General features: G+C 47.4%; 1 protein-coding gene and 1 long non-coding RNA gene across 3 annotated transcripts in view; one reads left to right on the forward strand and one right to left on the reverse strand.

The window, feature by feature from the left end:
• LOC132005624 (uncharacterized) overlaps positions 1–1,781 on the reverse strand; it is a 6,331-nt gene extending 4,550 nt beyond the window's left edge. Inside the window, exons 1-2 of one of the 2 annotated variants that reach the window (XR_009400858.1) lie at positions 1,753–1,781; positions 1,571–1,626 (exon numbers count right to left, since the gene is read on the reverse strand). This is a non-coding gene — a long non-coding RNA (uncharacterized LOC132005624). The other variant, XR_009400857.1, reaches the window with a different exon arrangement.
• An 11,336-nt stretch (positions 1,782–13,117) lies between these two features.
• Positions 13,118–14,570, forward strand: LOC132005876 (insulin growth factor-like family member 3). The gene is made up of 3 exons (XM_059383386.1): positions 13,118–13,142; positions 14,149–14,199; positions 14,299–14,570. Exons 1-3 carry the CDS (start codon positions 13,118–13,120, stop codon positions 14,568–14,570), a joined length of 348 nt encoding a protein of 115 aa, XP_059239369.1.
• The last annotated feature ends 2,988 nt before the right edge of the window (positions 14,571–17,558 follow it).

Consider the following 17,558-nt stretch of genomic DNA (forward strand, 5'->3'; position numbering starts at 1 on the left):
GGGGGAGATGCAGCTGCTGTCACAGGTGCCGGCCATGGCAAGGGGCAGGGTATGTGCCACAGGCTTGAGCAATGGCAACCTGAGCCCCAAGTGACCACTGAGCCAACGCACAGAGGCTCATTAAGCCACAGACCCTAACTGACCAGGTACAACCAGGTACAGTCCCTAGGATTACCGAAAAATTCCATACGTCCCCAAACCCCCTCGCTCTGCCCTGTAACTGTAGCCCCTCGCCACCACCACATGGTGGCACACAGTCTCTCCTCTGCTCTCCTGCCTGCGGTTCCCGTGCGGTGTATAGGGCACACTCCGGTCGCCTTGCCTCAGAGGAACTCTTTCTCCACTGACTTCCGGCCCCCACCCTCTTGGGACAGTCCACAATACCCTGCTCTCTCTTCTCCTCTTCCAATCTCCGGCCCATGTCCCCCCATCCCACCCTCTCCAAAGTCAGCTGACCCTGGAGACTGGGAAATGGTCTGCAGGCATCAGCCCCACTAAGTATAGAGCAGAGAACGGGAGAGAGGATGGCTGAGCCCCGGTTCCTCCCACCCACCCCACCCTACTCTACCTCAGTTCATGGATCAGGTGTCCTATGGTGTGCATAATACATCAAAGTACTTATTCAGGGTGCCGTTGGGATCTGTACCTTGGTAGCTGGCTCCAGTGGAGGAAAACTCCAGCTGTCACGGGGCTTCCTATTCCAGTCTACTCCCTAAGGCGTGGGGTTCTGTCTTTGTTCTCAATGCTGCTTGGAACTACAGAGCTGTCTCGACCCCCAAGCTGAAGCTTAGCCACCAGCTGACAGAGCCCCTTTCCTTTACTGCTGCTTACTGCAAGGTGGACAGGCTCTGCTTCCCCAGGGAACCCCTGAAGTCATTTGGCTGCTCGCAGGCAATTCTACAATCCGCAGCATTGCTCACTCCTTGATCCGAAAGGTAAGGCCGGGGAAATCCTGTTCTTTGAGGAGGGCCATCCGCTTCACCCAATCTACCTATTCCAATGCTAATCTCTTCCAGAAACATCCTCTTCCAGACATATCAGGAATAATGTTTAAGCAGACCCTGGCGTTCCTGGACCCAGTCAGGTTGATGTAAAGATAACCATCCCAGGGGCGCCTGGGTGGCTCAGTGGGTTAAAGCTTCTGCCTTCGGCCCAGGCCACGATCCCAGAGTCCTGGGATCGAGCCCCGCATCGGGCTCTCTGCTCAGCGGAGAGCCTGCTTTCCCCCCTCTCTCTCTCTCTGCCTGCCTCTCTGCCTACTTGTGATCTCTGTCTGTTAAATAAATAAATAAATAATCTTTAAAAAAAAAAAAAAAAAAAGATAACCATCCCACCAGCCAAAGAATCTAAGTAATGAAATCGACTTAACAGGCATAATTAAACTTACCTGGTGGTAGAAAAGTGCGTAACTTGACAGGAAGAAACCTGAATGCCAAACACCTAAATAGCGATTGCGCCTAACACCAACATCACAAGCCCTTTGACATGATGCACAGGGAAGGACACACCAAAAATTCAGAATCTCAGTCCCCACACTAAGAGGCACTCTATGAAAGAACAGATGACTTACCTACTCTTCAAAATGTCGGAGTCCCAGGAGACAGGATAGTCTGAGATGCTGACAGTCTGGAAAAGACCAAGGACACGTAATAAGGAAGTGCAGCATTTTGAATCCTGGGACAAAAATAAAGAATACAAGCAGAAAACCCCATAAAATGTGGATAAGGCTTAGAGTTTATTTAATCATATTACGCCAGTGTTAACTTCCCAGTTCTGATCCGTGTACCATGGTTATGTAAGAGGATCGATTAGGGGAGGTACAAGGGTGAAGGGTGTGTGGAAACTGTTTTTGAAACTCAAAGTCTAAATTTATTTCAAAATTATTTTAAAAAAATATGGAGCGCCTCCTGAATATGTGCTCATGCTCCCATCCTCACGTGTAGGGGCCAAAGGGGCTGCCAAAGCAGGCACTCGGGATATATTTGTTTTAAAAAGGCTCACACTCAAGTGGTCCCCACGTTTGCATGTGAGGTGACCAACAGGAAGGGGCTGCAGGAGAACATCAAGGTATGGTTTCTGCCTTAGGCTTTGCTGAGGAACGTAGGCTTTTTTTTTTTTTTTTTTTAAGACTTTACTTACTCATTTGAGAGATAGAGAATGAGCAGGGAGAGAGGCAGAGGGAGAGGGAGAAGCAGGCTCCCCACTGAGCCAGGAGCCTGTCATGGGGCTCGATCTTGGATCCCAGGACCCCAGGACTCCAAAACCATGACCTGAGCCGAAGGGGGACATTTAACCATCTAAGCCACCCAGGCGCCCCAAAAGACTACAGACTTGAAAGCTTCTGGAAGCCACTTCTGAATGTGGCCTATGCTGTAGTCTACACAGCAGTCCAGTCTACACTGCAAAGAGAGAACTGACAAAAAGAAACCCTTCCTGGTGAAAGTTTCTAGACCACTGTGTTCTGCTTGATCCGAAGCCTGTCCCCTTACAGTGTTCTCTCTCAATCCAGGTGAATAATGTTCCTGTACCAATATCCTTTTTAATGACCCAATCATTTTTTAGGCAGAGTTTTTTTTTTAAGTCTTGTTACACTTTTGGTTCTTTACCTAATTGTAAAGGGGTTTTAGATTAGGGACTTGTTAGTGTTTGGAAGAGTTTCTTCAGGAATTGGGACTTGGCAAACTTAAATGCTTCCTTTCCCCCATTTGAAAATTACAGCTTTGATTTATACTTCATTAAATATTAATGTGGTTCGGTTGGATTTGCTTTATATTGCATTTACCCCCAGATAACTATATTTATACCTATGTATTCAGCTTTCTTTGTTTCTCTTTTTTTTTTTTTTTTTAAGATTTTAATTAATTAATTAAAGAGCGCAAGCCTTGGAGGGGGTGGGAGGGAGAGGGAGAGAGAATCTTTCAAGCGGGCTCTATGCTGAGCACGGAGGTCAAGTCAGGGCTCAATCTCACGACCCTGAGATCATGACCTGAGCCAAAACTAAGAGGTGGAAACTCAACATTGACTGAGCCACCCAGGTGCCCCCTCTCTGGTTGCTGGGGTTTTTTTTGTTTTGTTTTGTTTTGTTTTGTTTTTTAAAGACACACAAGACTGGCAAGAGCCAGACCTTTAACCCAGGTACCCCTTGAATTTATTTTTGAACATCTAATGAGACATTGATATTCTACAACCCATCACCATCCCACCCCATGATAAACTGGGCTCAATTCTCAGCTTCAAGGATTGCTTACCATTAGACAGTCTGACTGCAAGTTTCTTTTCTTTTCTTTTCTTTTTTTAAAGATTTTATTTTTAAGAAATCTCTACACCCAACGTGAGGCTCAAACTCACAACCCCGAGATCAAGAGCCGCACACTTCACACCTGACTGAGCCAGCCGGGCACCCCTGACTATAGGTTTCTTAATTCACACAACTGAAAAGGGGCTTGGCATGGAGTCCTAAGGCAAGAAGACAGGCAGGGAACTGGCCTCCCATCCTAACTTCCTGAAGGCTCGCAGCATCTTGTAGAGTCCAAAACAGTTCTGTGAAACAGCAGGAGTGTGTGAGATTAGAGCAATAATAAGATGAACCATACTGTGGAAATAAAATGAACTGTCCATCCCCCACCTCCAGCACCCTGGTCTAGGTATGAGAACATTAGGGTCCAAAGCTGATGGCCAAGAAAGAATTCCAGAAAAGTCTTTGGTGCAAAAAGGTGGCTTTATTAAAGCACGGGGACAGGATCCGTGGGCTGAATGAGCTGTACTGGGGACATGAGGAGTGGCCCATGATATTCTTTCGAGTTGGGAGGGGGTGAGGGATAGCGTAAGTCTCTAAGGAATTTTGGAAGCAAGGTTTCCAGGACCTTGAGGGGGCTAGCTGTTGTTGGGAAAATAGTAAATGGTAGTAATGGTAGTAAATGACTACCATCTAATTAAACCTTCGTCACGAGACCCTTCAGATGTGTATCAGTGGGCTGTATACCTGGGGGATGATTACCAACACGTATCTTGGGGATTCTGAGATAAATGAAGTTTCCTAAGGAATTTTTTTTAAAGCTTCTATTTATTTATTTGACAGACAGATCACAAGCAGGCAGAGAGAGAGAGAGAGAGAGGAGGAAGCAGGCTCCCCACTGAGCAGAGACCCCGATGCGGGGCTCGATCCCAGGACCCTGGGATCATGACCAGAGCTGAAGGCAGCGGCTTAACCCACTGAGCCACCCAGGCGCCCCTCAAAAGGAATTTTTATACATTAAAGAAGACCTACAGGATTGGGGGTGGCGGGAGAGGGTCAGGCTAGGATTGCCTTTTGCCCTTAGCAAAGTATTAACATCGCAGTAGTTGAGTCCCTAGAAGAATGTTACTCTTCCTGTTTCAAGGACTTATCAGTGGGCGTAGTTAGTAAGGAAATTTAATAATTTTCCTTCTGCTTTTGTTTTCCACATCAGGTACACTCCTCAAAGCACAACATGAGCTTTTTCTAGTTTTAGGCCTTGTAAATGATATACCTGATTCTTGGTTTGTCTGAGGGACTCCCTTCTTCCTTCTCATTTTTATGAGTTATAATTTGTAAATTTTTGTGAAGTAATGAATGGTACTGATGACTATTTTTTTTTCTACCTTAATTTTTCCTCTATTTTTTCACCCAAGCAAAGCAATACAACTCCCTATGCCTTGGATAGTTTCACTCATAAGTCAGTTTGGAAAAACTCACAATTTTTATTTAACGAGATAATCCTTTTTTTAAGCCCTCTGTAAACATTAGCAGACTAGTTCTCTCATTTTGACAGTGATTTACTCATCTGGCTACTTGCTGATGTTGAATTGTGAGCTTTCCTTGCCATTTGCTCCCTCATTTAGATAAAAATAAGCTCTGATTAATTTTTCCCTGGGGTATGACATTTCTCTCTCAAGAGTCTTTGCAGAATGCTTGTCCTGGGACTAATCCATCATCAACTACCTTCTATTTCTGAGCAGTCTTGAATTTCTGGCTCATCACTGTTTTTTTCTCTCTTGGATTTTGAAACATCTGCTCTGGTTTATTTACGCTCGTGGACCAATGCACCAGTGCGCACCAGTGGAGCGCATCTCTGAGCACAGGGAGGGACAGCAGCATCCAGACACCAGAGGGATGAGGAACACAGCCAGGACCTGGGGAGCCAGCATCTCTCCCCCAGGTCTCAGCCCCTCCCTGGACGATGCTCCTGGCAAACCAGGGCCACATCTGAAAACTCCAGATTACTTTAGGTTTTCTGGTTTCATTTTGGTTCCCCCTGCCCCTCCTCCGTCTTTTCTTTTTCCCTTTCCTTGTTGGAAATTAATGTTCTCTCTCTCTCTCTTCTTTTAAGATTCTATTTATTTGACACAGAGAGAGAGATCACAAGTAGGCAGAGAGAGAGGGGGGAAGCTGGCTCCCCGCTGAGCAGAGAGCCCGATGCGGGGCTTGATCTGGGATCATGACCTGAGCCGAAGGCAGACGTTTAACCAACTGAGTCACCCAGGAGCCCCCGAATTAAATATTCTGTTAATGGAAAATAATCTTAAATTTGTTGTTGTTCTTCCCTGTAAATTTCCAGCTTCCAGACACGGGATGGATGGTAGTTAATTCCAGTTGTGTCCCGGGAAATGTTGAATGAGGACCAGTATGAGGGCAATAAGAGGAGTTCGAGGCCAGCCATGACAAATGAGAGCAATTTAGACATGTGGGGTAGGAGACACTTTCTAGCCTTTGCCAGAAATGACTTAGGCAGGATAGAAAAACTTCCACTGAGAAACTCTGCTTTAGGCAATTATCCTGTGTAACAGAATGCAGAAATTTTACAGAAAATATCACAAACAAAACTAAGGTGGTTTACAATACACGCACACAAAAAAAATAGTGCTAGATAACAGACCGAAAGGATTATTCAATGTTAAAGGAAATCTGAGCTTTTAATTTGCACAATTAGGGAACTCTTCCCAGAAGTAACTTAAGGAGGGAAACCACAGGCAACACACTCAAGGAGCCTGTTCCCTCCCTAGCTTCCTCTCATCTGAACCCACCAGAAAGTTCTCTAAGGCAGACATGATGCATAGCCTGCGCTAACACAAGAACTGGAACAGGACTGAATTGTACAAACTAAAAAGGACAACTTGTCCCTTGCTCCCCATTTCCTGGCACCATTATTCCCGGCTTATTCCTGCTCGGTTTCCAACTCTACCAACAATATGGATTTATTTCCACCCACGTTGAAATTATCGACTCACTTTCTCCCTCCACGTTCTGCTTTTGAAATCATTTATTAGTTTTGTTTTTAGAGGTGGCGGCCTTTACTGACTTTGTAGTTCTATGGATGTGGCATTGAAATGAATCAGTATTGATTGCTCTGCATCTTCAGGTTAATCCACTAAATTCAACTCACTGAAATCCAATCTGTATTGGATTGGATGATTTGGGGGGGCAATTTTTTAAGTTTTGAAGGTTTCTGCCAATTTGTATCTTACCAAAGTTTATCTTGTAGGTGACCTAGCCATCGGCCAATTGTTTTCTGCTCTGCTATCCACCTTGTTGTTGCTATACCAAGATGAGACCATTAGTGTTATTTTATTAGTTTCTAGCCCTACTTCCTAATATCCCCATGTCATTTAAGCTAGTTGCACTTAGAACTCCATGTATCTTCATACATGACTTATGACTGAGATGGCTGTCATGGTGCCCCTGGGTGGCTCAGTCAGTTAAGCACCTGCCTTTGGCTCAGATCATGATTTTTGAGTCCTGAGATCAAGCCCCTCATGGGGCTCCCTGCTCAGCGGGGAGTCTGCTTCTCCTTTTGCCCCTCCTCGAGGCTTGTGCTCTCTCTCTCACACATAAATAAAATCTTTAAAAAAAAAAAAAAAACCACAACTGTCAGTAGGCGTGGACCTCCAGAAAGATAAAGATGGAGAACGTGCACCTTTCCCTATTTCTTCCCTTTGGTATAGCTGTAAAAGCAAATATAAGAAGACTCAGAAAGGTAGGGAGAAGAGGCAGACCAAACGGGACCCTGGGGCCTGAGAAACAGTAGTGAGTTTGCCAGAGTTTTTCTTGTGCTTTATTTTTCCTGTGGGGAGCCTGCTTCTCCCTCTCCCTCTGCCTACCACTCTCCCTGCTTGTGCTTGCTCTGTCAAATAAATAAACAAAATCTTTAAAAAATTAAGTTTCAAAAACCATGCACAATACCAAGAACCAGTAAAACCTCCACCTGAATGAGGAAAGACACTCACCAGATGCTAATAGTGAGGAGTCACAGGTGACAGAATGACTTGGCAAGGATCTGGAAGCTGTAAAACTATAGACGCAATCACAAGAATGCCGCTACTGGTAATTAAAGAGTCTCAGGAAAGAAGGAAAGAAGACGTTAAGAGGAACCAAATGGAAATTGTAGGATTGAAAAATGTGACATCACCACACCTCTGGGATCAGCAACAGAGCGAAGACTACAGAAGGAAGACTCCTTCAACCCACAGACAGAACAATTACCCAGTGTGAGCAACGGTGGGAAAACAGACTAGGGGAACAAAATGAACACAGCCTCTGGGAACTTTGGGCCTATAACTAAAGATCGAACGTCAGTGTCACCGGAGTACTGGAAGGACAGGAGAAAGAAGAAAACTGACAAAGATTTTGATGAAATAATGACTGAAGATTTCTCATACTTGGCAAAAGCCATAAACTTATAGACTGAAGAATGTATCTGCCTAAAGACAGAGCCTCCAGGGACACCTGGGTGGCTCAGTGGGTTAAGCCACTGCCTTCGGCTCAGGTCATGATCTCAGGGTCCTGGGATTGAGTCTCACATCAAGCTCTCTGCTCAGCAGGGAGCCTGCTTCCCTCTCTCTCTCTGCCTGCCTCTCTGTCTACTTGTGATCTCTCTCTGTCAAATAAATAAATAAAATCTTTAAAAAAAAAAAAAAAGAAAGAAAGAAAGACAGAGCCTCCAGAAGGAATTCATGTGTTAAAAATCCCCTGCCCAGTAATTTCACCAACCAGGAAAGATGGACTTTCATCGCAGAAGAAGAGATGAGAAGTCGATACCAAACCCAGAAAGACATTGTCACAAACTATCATACCTTCTGTTGGGCTGGTGGAAAGGGCTACTTAAGATGGCGAAAGTTCCCACCACACGACCTGAGCTCGGACAGGAGAACAAAGGCCCAAGCAGGAATCTGAGACCCCCTGCCCCGGGCTCCAGTGGACCAATGGGACCCCGACGAGCAGGCGAAATATCCATTAAAGGAAACTTGCCAAAAGACCCCTGAGCACTCCCCTCGAGACCCCTTAAAAGCCCGCTCCTCCCTGCCTTAGGCGCGACTTCCGCCACTCTGCTTTCCAGAGTCACGGAACCTCGCCCGAGGGGGCCCACCTCCTCCCGGAGCAACTTTCCTGGCTCCCCTTCTCCTGAGCCCTGAAACTTCACCGGAGAGCGTTTTTAATAAATCTTGCCTCGCACCCACTTTGCCCGGTGTTGTGTTGATCTCGCCGGAAAAACTTTACACCTTCCACCTATCCTTCTAAGTGCCCATTCATCTTTCCTAAAAGTCATTTTCTCTTGGGGCACCTGGGTGGCTTAGTTGGTTGAGCGTCTCTTGATTTCAGCTCAGGTCATGATCTCACTGCTGTGGGATCAAGCCCCGAGTCAGGCTCTGTGCTCAGCGCGGTCTGCTTGGGATGCTCTCTCCTTCTCTCCCTACCACCTCTCCTCCCCTTTCTCTCTCTCTCTAAAATAAATAAATACATCCTTTTTAAAACCATGTACTCTTCCCTAACAGGTCTACCTCCCTCCTCCACTTTTCCTATTAGGATGGTATTTAATTCTGAAATCTCTGTCACTTTGGGGAGTTACCGATTTTCCCTTGGGTATCTCCTATGCAGATATGAAGTGTAAAGGATCGGAGCTCAGAACTTAGAAGGTTAGAAGGGAAAATTATTTTCTCCTCCCCATCACAGAATGGGTGAATATTAAAATTCATCCCACAAAAAGTATTTGTAAACTTTGCTGCGTATACGTTGTGTGTTCATAAAAATCACATATATTATAAATCAGTATTTTTCCCCAAAATGATGTTAGGATTTTTTGCTCCTTCCAGCTCCTGTAAAAGGTCTGAAATTTTCTGTGGGGAGTATCATGGCCCCTGTTCTGCCGCCACCACCTCCTGACCCTCCCTGTTGACTCATTATCGACACGTACTCTCCATGCAGCCAGTCTTTCATGAAGAACCTGGGGATCCAGGCTTTCGTGAAGGTGTTGTGTGGGGCGGCAGCTTGTGGATCTGGTTCTAAGCGGAATGAGGCCTTGTCCCTACCCCACTCCAGGAGCTGGTAGACTGCAAAACTTTCCAAGCCAACTATGGTATGGGCTTTTCTTTTTGCTTCCTCTCTTCACTGTAAGGCTTCCTGAAAAAGAATGCAATGAACTTGTTGCCAGCCTTGAGTGAAAACTCCTCACATTCTCCCGTTAGTTTATAATACACATCTAATAGCCGTCTCCTTATTGCTTGACTTCCTTCTGTGGCTGGGTAATTTCTACTCCCGTATGGTAACTACTCCCTTAAATCTCCGCCCATGTTTCCAGAAAGGAGCAAGTCATTTTTGTATTTTTATGCTTCAGTATTTCTTGCAGGGCAGAAAGCAGAAGCTCTCTTACTTTTTCTTGTCCTATGGGAAAGTCCAAGTTCTCCAAACACTGTGCACTAGCTCCAACTGTTCTAGGTGTTGGGGACAGCAGGGTGACCAAACTATAAGCCATTACCCTCCTGACATTTGAGGCTACTGTAACCAAGAGGTGGGGTCCTAAAGATTTAGCATAAATCCCAGCTTTGCCACATCATCGCTGGGATGATGTAGGCAAATTATTTAAGCCCAAGCCTCTGTTACCTCCTCTTTAAAATTCAGGTAGAATACGACCCTTATAGCGGTTGTGAGCATCCAATGAAGCAACGCATGTAAAATGCTCAGGGCAGGGCCAGGAGGGCAGATACTCCAGCATCGTCATTGATTATTCCTCCTTCCTGTGGGTACATAGCTCTGTGGCCCTCCTGCCTCCTCCCGTCTTCACTCCAGGCTCCCCCCACCCGCTGCCATCCCTACATGGCCAAACCACACATTGGGACTTTGTACTCGCTCTTCTGTTCCCTGTGTCTGGAACTCCCTTTCCACTGCTGGCTTCTTCAGATCTCGCTGAGGGGACGCCTCCTCTGGGTTTTTCTCTACCATGTCAGCTTCCCAGGTCTCCCACTGCTCCTTCTCCACACTCAGTGTGACTTCTTAGCTTCTATTACAGTCTCTGATTGTTTTAATCATTGGCTTGTCTGGTTTTGTGCTGCTGCCCCTCGGAACAGTTTGTTACTTAAACTGTAACCCCTGGAGGATTTTACTAGTTGCCAAGCACATTTAGATATGGCCTTAAGAAATACATGTACTGGCAACAGGTCTTTGGATGACGTACGACCGTGAAGCTGGGCAGCTGGGGATGCCCGGCTCGCTCAGGGCGGAAGGCCGCCCCTTCACAGAAGCCGGGCAGCCGGGCACGCCGCCTGCTTCAGGGAAGCCGAGCACCGGGCACGCCCGGTCAGCTCAGGGTGGAACGAAAACCGCGGGCTTCCCTTTTCCGTGATCGCTCCGTGATCGCTCCTTTCTCTTCCCAGAAGCGGCCGGTGTTAGTTAGATGAGTCCTGTGAATGTGCTTGGTCAACTAGAAACTTTTCCTTCTCCTTGCTTGTCCGCAAGATGTGACTAACGTGTGACCTTCATCGGTCCTTCTGTTGGCTCTTGTTTCTATCTAATAAAAGTGAGACTGTGGAGTTGCTCGTGGCAGCAGTCGTTTTCCAGTGTTGTCCTCTGCTCCCAATCTCTGGCAGCTGACTTGTTTGTGCCTAATTCTTCTCCGGTCGCTGACTGGAAGCGGCAGTTTTGCTTCTTTTGTTTGTTTTTGGGATTCTACCCCATTGGTGAGTGACCTCTGTCTCAGCAGGGACGGGGGCTGGCAGGCTTGGTCACAGCCCATGACCCCACCACATGCCCCAGAGCCTGAGTGTTCAGTGCACGGGTAACCTGTGACCCTGTGCAACACCTTTGAGTCTTATCTCCCAGCCCCCTTCACTCTATCCCCAGGCCTTCACTTATGTCGATCCCATGGCTCTTCCAGAAAGTCTTCCCTGACCCTTTGGACACCCCCATGGTACCCACCTGGGGCAGTCTCACTGTCCTGGGATGGGTCTGTCTTCCCCATGTACTGTGAGCCCCAGAAAGACAGGACCTAGGATGTCATGATCCCTGACGGGCCCCCAGCACAGAGCAGAACACAGAGGGAGTGGTCAGTGGATAAGTATTAATCCCGCCAATCCCAATTCCAAGCGGGGTATTGTTGGAATCCATAATGAAAACTTACTGGCCAATTCCAGGGGCAGAGAAACTGGCACTCCAGGAAGAGGGGCTGGCTTGGAGAAATCAAGGAGGAAGAGTATGACATGAGTAGGAACTATCAGAAGGGGAGAGATCGGCAAGGATCAGATGACAAAGAGCCTGCAAGCCATGGTGAGGGGTCTGGATGCCAACCTAAAGCCCTGGGGATCCTGGACAGGGGTAAGCTGGAGAGGAACTGGTTTGCACGGGTACTTCAGAAGATCCCACTACCTGCCTTGTTGGGGAGATGGGGAGGCATAGTATGTCCCCAGGTGAGTGATGACTGCCAAGTGATGATAATGAAGGGGCTGGGAGGAGCTAGACCAGAGCAGGCCAAGGGGATAGGGAGGGACATCCTAGAACGAAGAGGATCGGGTACCTATCTTCAGAGTAGCCTGGCTGGGTTAGACTCCTGCATGACAGCGGGAACACATTTTACCTCCTTTTCCTCCTCTGTAAAATGAAGTTAATACAAACATAGTGATCCAAAGGGGCACCTGCACCCCAATGTTTATAGCAGCAATGTCCACAACAGCCAAACTGTGGAAAGAGCCCAAATGCCTACTGATAGACAAATGGGTAAAGAAAATGTTGTAAATATGCACAGTGAAATCTTGGGTTCCCTGGTGGCTCAGTTGGTTCAGCAATTGCCTTTGGCTCAGGTCATGATCTCAGAGTCCTGGGATCGAGTCCCATATTGGGCTCCTTGCTCGGCGGGGAGCCTGCTTCTCCCTCCGCCTCTGCCTGCTTGTGCTCTCTCTCACTCTCTGACAAATAAATAAGTAAAATCTTCAAAACAAACAAACAAACAAAAACCGAAATCCTACCATTTGCAACAACATGGATGGAACTAGAAGAGATTATGCTAAGTGAAATAAATCAGAGAAAGACATATATCATATGTCTTCCTTCATATGTGGAATATAAGAAACAAAACAGAGGAGCTTACTGGTAAGGGAGGGAAAAATCAGGTGAAATCAGAGGGAGACAAACCATGAGAGACTCAACTCTAGGCAAACAAACAGGGTTGTTGGAGGAGGCAGGGCGGGGGGGAGGGGGCTGGGGTAACTGGGCGTCGGGCATTAAGGCAGACACGTGACGTAATGAATACTGGGTGTTGTCTGCAACTGATGAATCACTGAACCCTATCTTTGGAATGAGTAATACACTGTATGTTAATCAATTGCATTTAAATAAAATAAAATTAAAAATTAAACATTTTAGAGAAATTGGGTTTGGAGTGGGAACCAAGATGTGTACGGCACTGGGCACAAGCTGGGAAACTGAGTCAGGGATGTGGATGGGGCTGAGCCTGGGGATGTGGAACGGGTGTCGCCATGATGAAGCCTTCATTCCCCCTCAGTGCCCAGGATACATGATGTTGACCAGACGAATTGGTAGCCAGTATCCCAACCCTGCGGGGCCAAGCTGCAGGCAGGTGAAGCCTGGAGTAGCCTGGGAAGCAGCAGTGAGTCTGTCTGTGAGTTATTTTTAGGAGCTCACACCTAAGGACAGACCAAATAGTCTCCTTTTAAAACAACTAGGTGCTGGTGATTCCTCTGGAAAGTGCTGGAGAGCTGGGAGTGGCCTGATCTGAATGGCTCAATCAGAAACTGGTGACAGAAGTCTGCCCACAGGGTACAATCAAGTTCCAGACTTGACCGGCCTCCTTCACTGTCCAGCACCTCTTCAGAAGTGATGACACCACGAAGCTCCGTCTCAGGTAAGGAGGACCCCCAAAGGCTAGCACCATCCCCCTCCAGCCCCAGCGCAGCCCCCACACCTCAGCATCATCCCAGGCTCCTCCCCCACTCCTGGTTGCCTCAGAGGCATCTGTGACAAACAGCTCCATCCTTCCATTCTTTAACAAACCAGATGCCTTCTATCTGGGAGCCAAGGCTGAGGACTCAGTCTTCCCTGAATGCCCTCCCCTGGAGAGCCCCAGCTACGCAGCGCCTGCCCCTGCCGGAGCTAAGGCCCTTGCCGGGGTGGCCCCAAATCCAAATCCACACCTGTAGATCCCCCTGACCTGCGGCTTCTTCCGTACTCACCTTCCTGAGGATCCCACGGCCACTTTCTCTGCCCCATGGTCCACCCTGAGATATAATGATTTATAAGAAATACATACCTGATTCAAATAACCAAAATATATTCCTCAGGTAGAGTTGGGCTTCACTGATTGTTAAAATGATTCAGAAGCATAAAGGTGAAACGGGAATCTTGGGAATGAAGGTGACTTTTGGACCGCACCCCAGAATGGGAGCTGGCAGCCAGGAGCACCAATCCTATGAATAAAGGGATGGAACTTTTGCTCCCACCTTCCCTAGCTCCTGGGAGGGGAGAGGGGCTAGAGACCCAACCGGCCAATGGCCAGTGACTTCGTCAGACACGATCATGCAATAAGCCCCACCGTAAAAACCCAAAAGGATTAGGTTTGGAGGGCTTCCAGTCTGGTGAGTCCACTGGCGATGGGGAGAGCAGCACACCTGCAGCCGGATAGGTGTGCCGCAACCCTTCCTTCCCCAGACTCCACCTATGATCCCTTCACCTGGCTAATGAGAAAAAAAAAACTGTTATAACCTCTATCTCTGCGTAGCAGCCACAGAATGGAGTTGAATTCCCACCCTGCTGGTGTCTCAGAATTGTTTGGCATTGTGTGTACAGGAAGCCCCACATGCTGGAACTAACTCGGGGAACCCTAAAAGAGCCCCCCCTTCTTTCTCCCATAGTTTCTGTCTGCATAACAATCTTCTTCCTCCAGTGTGCAAAAGTAGTCACAGGTAAGGACAAGGGTGGGGAAGAATGGGGAGCGAGGAGGGTGCCCTTGGGAAGTGGGTATCTGGTCCTTCTTGAACCCACAGCATCAGTGTCTCCACCAGATGCCCCCATGGCCTCGGGGCTGTGGCTGTGCCAGCCTGCCCCCAGGTGTGGGGACCACCTCTATAACCCCTCGGAGCAATGCTGTGATGACGACACCATCCTGCCTCTGAATCGGACTCGCCTTTGCGGCCCCAACTGCACCTTCTGGCCCTGCTTTGAACTCTGCTGTCCTGAGTCCTTTGGCTCCCAGAAGTTTGTTGTGAAGTTGAAGGTCCTGGGCGTCAAGTCCCGGTGCTTCTCGTCCCCAATCTCCAGAAACTGCCCCAGGTAAGGGCCTCTAACTGCTCATGGCTGAGGGAAGGAAGGAAGGATGAGGGACACAGGGGGTCACAAGAGGATCCCCTGTCATGTTGTTGTTCTTTAACTTATTTTTAACTTTTTTTAAGCAATCTCTACATACAACGCAGGGCTCAAACTCATGATTCTCAGATCAAGAGCTGCACACTCTAATGACTGAGCCAGCCAGACACCTCCCCACCATGTCCTATTGTTTTATCTCTGGCCATTTCTGGAAGCTTCCCACTCCTCCCCGCCTGTGTCTCATAATTTCCTAATTTATCTTTCTCTGTGGCCGAAGGAAACCTTTCTAGACAAGCTCGTTATGAAAATGTGATATTTTCCACATGCCAGGAAGACCCCAAACTACATCACTAGCTTCCCCCCCCAACCCCACCCAGTTTCTGTGGGGCAGGCAGGAAAACCGAGAAGTTGACCCTGTGCTGGGCCCTGTGTTGCGCGTCTTGGGACACTCAGAGACTCTCCCATGACCTTCATCTCCTTGTGCCTCAGTCCCTCATCTGTAAAACAGGGGTAATACCCATTTCCCTGAGCCACTGAGGCATTGTAAGGAAGATTCTCAGGATTTGAGTATTGGGGGGGAGCAGAATGAGATGAAAACCCTTTTCTTGAAAACTGTGCATGGGTTTTTTTTTTTTTTTTTTTTGGTTTTGTTTTGTTTTGTTTTGTTTTGTTTTTTGACAGACGGAGATCACATGTAGGCAGGAAGGCAGGCAGAGAGAAAGGAGGAAGCAGATTCCCTGCTGAGCAGAGAGCCCGACTCGACTCGGGGCTCCATCCCAGTGATGAAGTCCCAGAACCTAAGTCAGGTTCGGTGGGGTGAGGAGGTTCGGAGCCGACGACTAAAGAAAGAATTCTTAAGACGTCGTTGGTGCAAAATGGTGGTTTATTAAAGCATGGGGACAGGACCCGTGGCCAGGAAGAGCTGCTGCCCCGGTTGCGAGGGTGGGCATGGTATATACCCCACGGTTGGGGGGAGGTGGTGAAGGAAAGGGAGATTTCGACAGAGTTCTCACATGCTAGGGAGGGCCTACAAGGTGCCGGGGGGAGTCTTTGCCCTTATGGCCTGATCAATATCGTCCTTAGGTCAGGCATTAACATCAAGATAATTGGGAGATTCTTGGTGGGGCATTATGATCCGGCTATCATTTACATTCCCTTCTACCCCAGTCTCCTCCAGGTTATGGTGGGAGGGAGACATTAGGGCTTCAGGAACCGAGAGTTATTTGCCTCTGGAAATTTGTGCTATTGATAAGGTAACCTCCCTGTTTAGGTCTCTAGGACATCTTGTAGGGCAAGGGAGATTCCTGTTCTGCAGGACTGCGATCCCTGCAAGTTAACTATTTATCGTTTTATGGCAGTCAGGGGTGCCTGAGGAATGCCACACGTATGGAGGGGAGCGGGTGAAGAGGGGGTGCAAGGCGCCAGCTTTTGCTTTGTCCTCAGCCAGCCTCCTGCTCCCTCATCATTCCCCCCTGAACAATTTTGACCCTTAAATCTTTAAGGTGGTTGAAGGTGGAAGGTCCCATCTTCTGTAATTTCTTCATGCTGAATAGGGGCGTAGAGCGTCCCTACCTACTGGGGTCAATATTGATCAGGGTAGGAACGTATAAGGGAGTTACGAAAGGTGGAGGCAGCTGAATCCAGCGCTGACAGTGAAGGGGCGTCCTCGCGTGCGACAAGGATCGTCTGCCGTGGTGTAGTCATTGTAGCAATGGAGTCTCGGCACCAAGTAGAGGAACATGGAACAAAGCAACATATTAAGGTTAATAAGGCGATAAGAATGAGAAGCCCGAAAAGGAGATTCGGCCATAGTCCTCCTTCAAACCAGGAACTTAACCATTCACTAAGAGAGAAAGAAGGATCTTGTAGGGCCTTAATCTGGGTGTTCATATCCTTTATTATTCCTGTGACATTTTTGCGATAGTCTGGGATGTATATGCAACATTCTGTCTTGATAATTGCGCATGTGCCACCCTGGGCTGCTGTCAGGACATCTAAGGCCATCCTATTTTGTAGGACTGCCTTGCGTATTTGTGAGACTTCGGTATTAAGTAGGGAGATGCTATTTAGTGAATCACTAAGTGCCTTTGTAGTATATTTATTAAGGGCTTCTACATGCCACATGACATCCTCTAGTCCCGCAGATGCAACAAAAATGGATGCTAAGTGATCATACCATTTAAAAACAGATCGTGTCCATCTTTGTTTCAAGTTGGGGGATTAGCTGGAGTTGTAATGGTTTTAGTAATGCGCCCATGAATCCAGGCAAATCCTAAAGTACAGGGACCTATCTACCCTGGATGAAGCCAGGGCCACAGGTTGGTTCCACATATCCAGTGGGTTCCGTTTGGAGCTGGCCATCTAATGCCAGGTCGCCTTGCCCAGTCAGTAGCAAACCAGTCAGTAGCCTGGAGTACTAATATTTGGGAACACATTTCTAATGATAGCCATCCCAGATATCATGTGTTATTTGCCCAAGTACCACTCGTATGATTCTTTTGTTCCCAGCATAAAACTGCCTTTTGACTGAGCCGTCCAATCGTGGGCGTGAGCCACAGATGCACATCCCAGATTTGATATATGCCATCCTTAGTATAGCGATAAGGAGGGTTTCGTAACTATTCCCCAATTTGATTGGGGAGTTATGGCTTGATAGCAATCCCCTTTCCTTCCAAATAGCTCCATGGGCATGTGGTACCAAGAAAGCATATTTGGAGTCAGTATAAATGTTTATTCTTAGGCTTTGGCAATTGCAAAGTGCTAGTGAGCACTATGGCACACCTAGCTTTTCTTATTTTTTCTATGAAAACTACTGTCATCAGAAAATCAACTGTCATTCGTATTTTTAACAGGGGCATCTTAAATCTGGCCATATAGAATAAGCAAGATCAATAACCTCTGAACATTTTTGCTTTATAGAGAAAGAAGTACAGTGGTCAGGTTCAGGCATACAGGTAAC

Source organism: Mustela nigripes, chromosome 17 (assembly GCF_022355385.1).
Source record: "Mustela nigripes isolate SB6536 chromosome 17, MUSNIG.SB6536, whole genome shotgun sequence".
NCBI lineage: Eukaryota > Metazoa > Chordata > Mammalia > Carnivora > Mustelidae > Mustela > Mustela nigripes.

Excerpts from the sequence above, each read along its gene's own strand:
- LOC132005876 (XM_059383386.1), top strand. The coding sequence starts at position 13,118 with ATGACACCACGAAGCTCCGTCTCAG. Across the intron at positions 13,143-14,148 it reads ACCACGAAGCTCCGTCTCAG|TTTCTGTCTGCATAACAATC; the intron begins GTAAGGAGGACC and ends TTTCTCCCATAG. Across the intron at positions 14,200-14,298 it reads GTGTGCAAAAGTAGTCACAG|ATGCCCCCATGGCCTCGGGG; the intron begins GTAAGGACAAGG and ends TGTCTCCACCAG.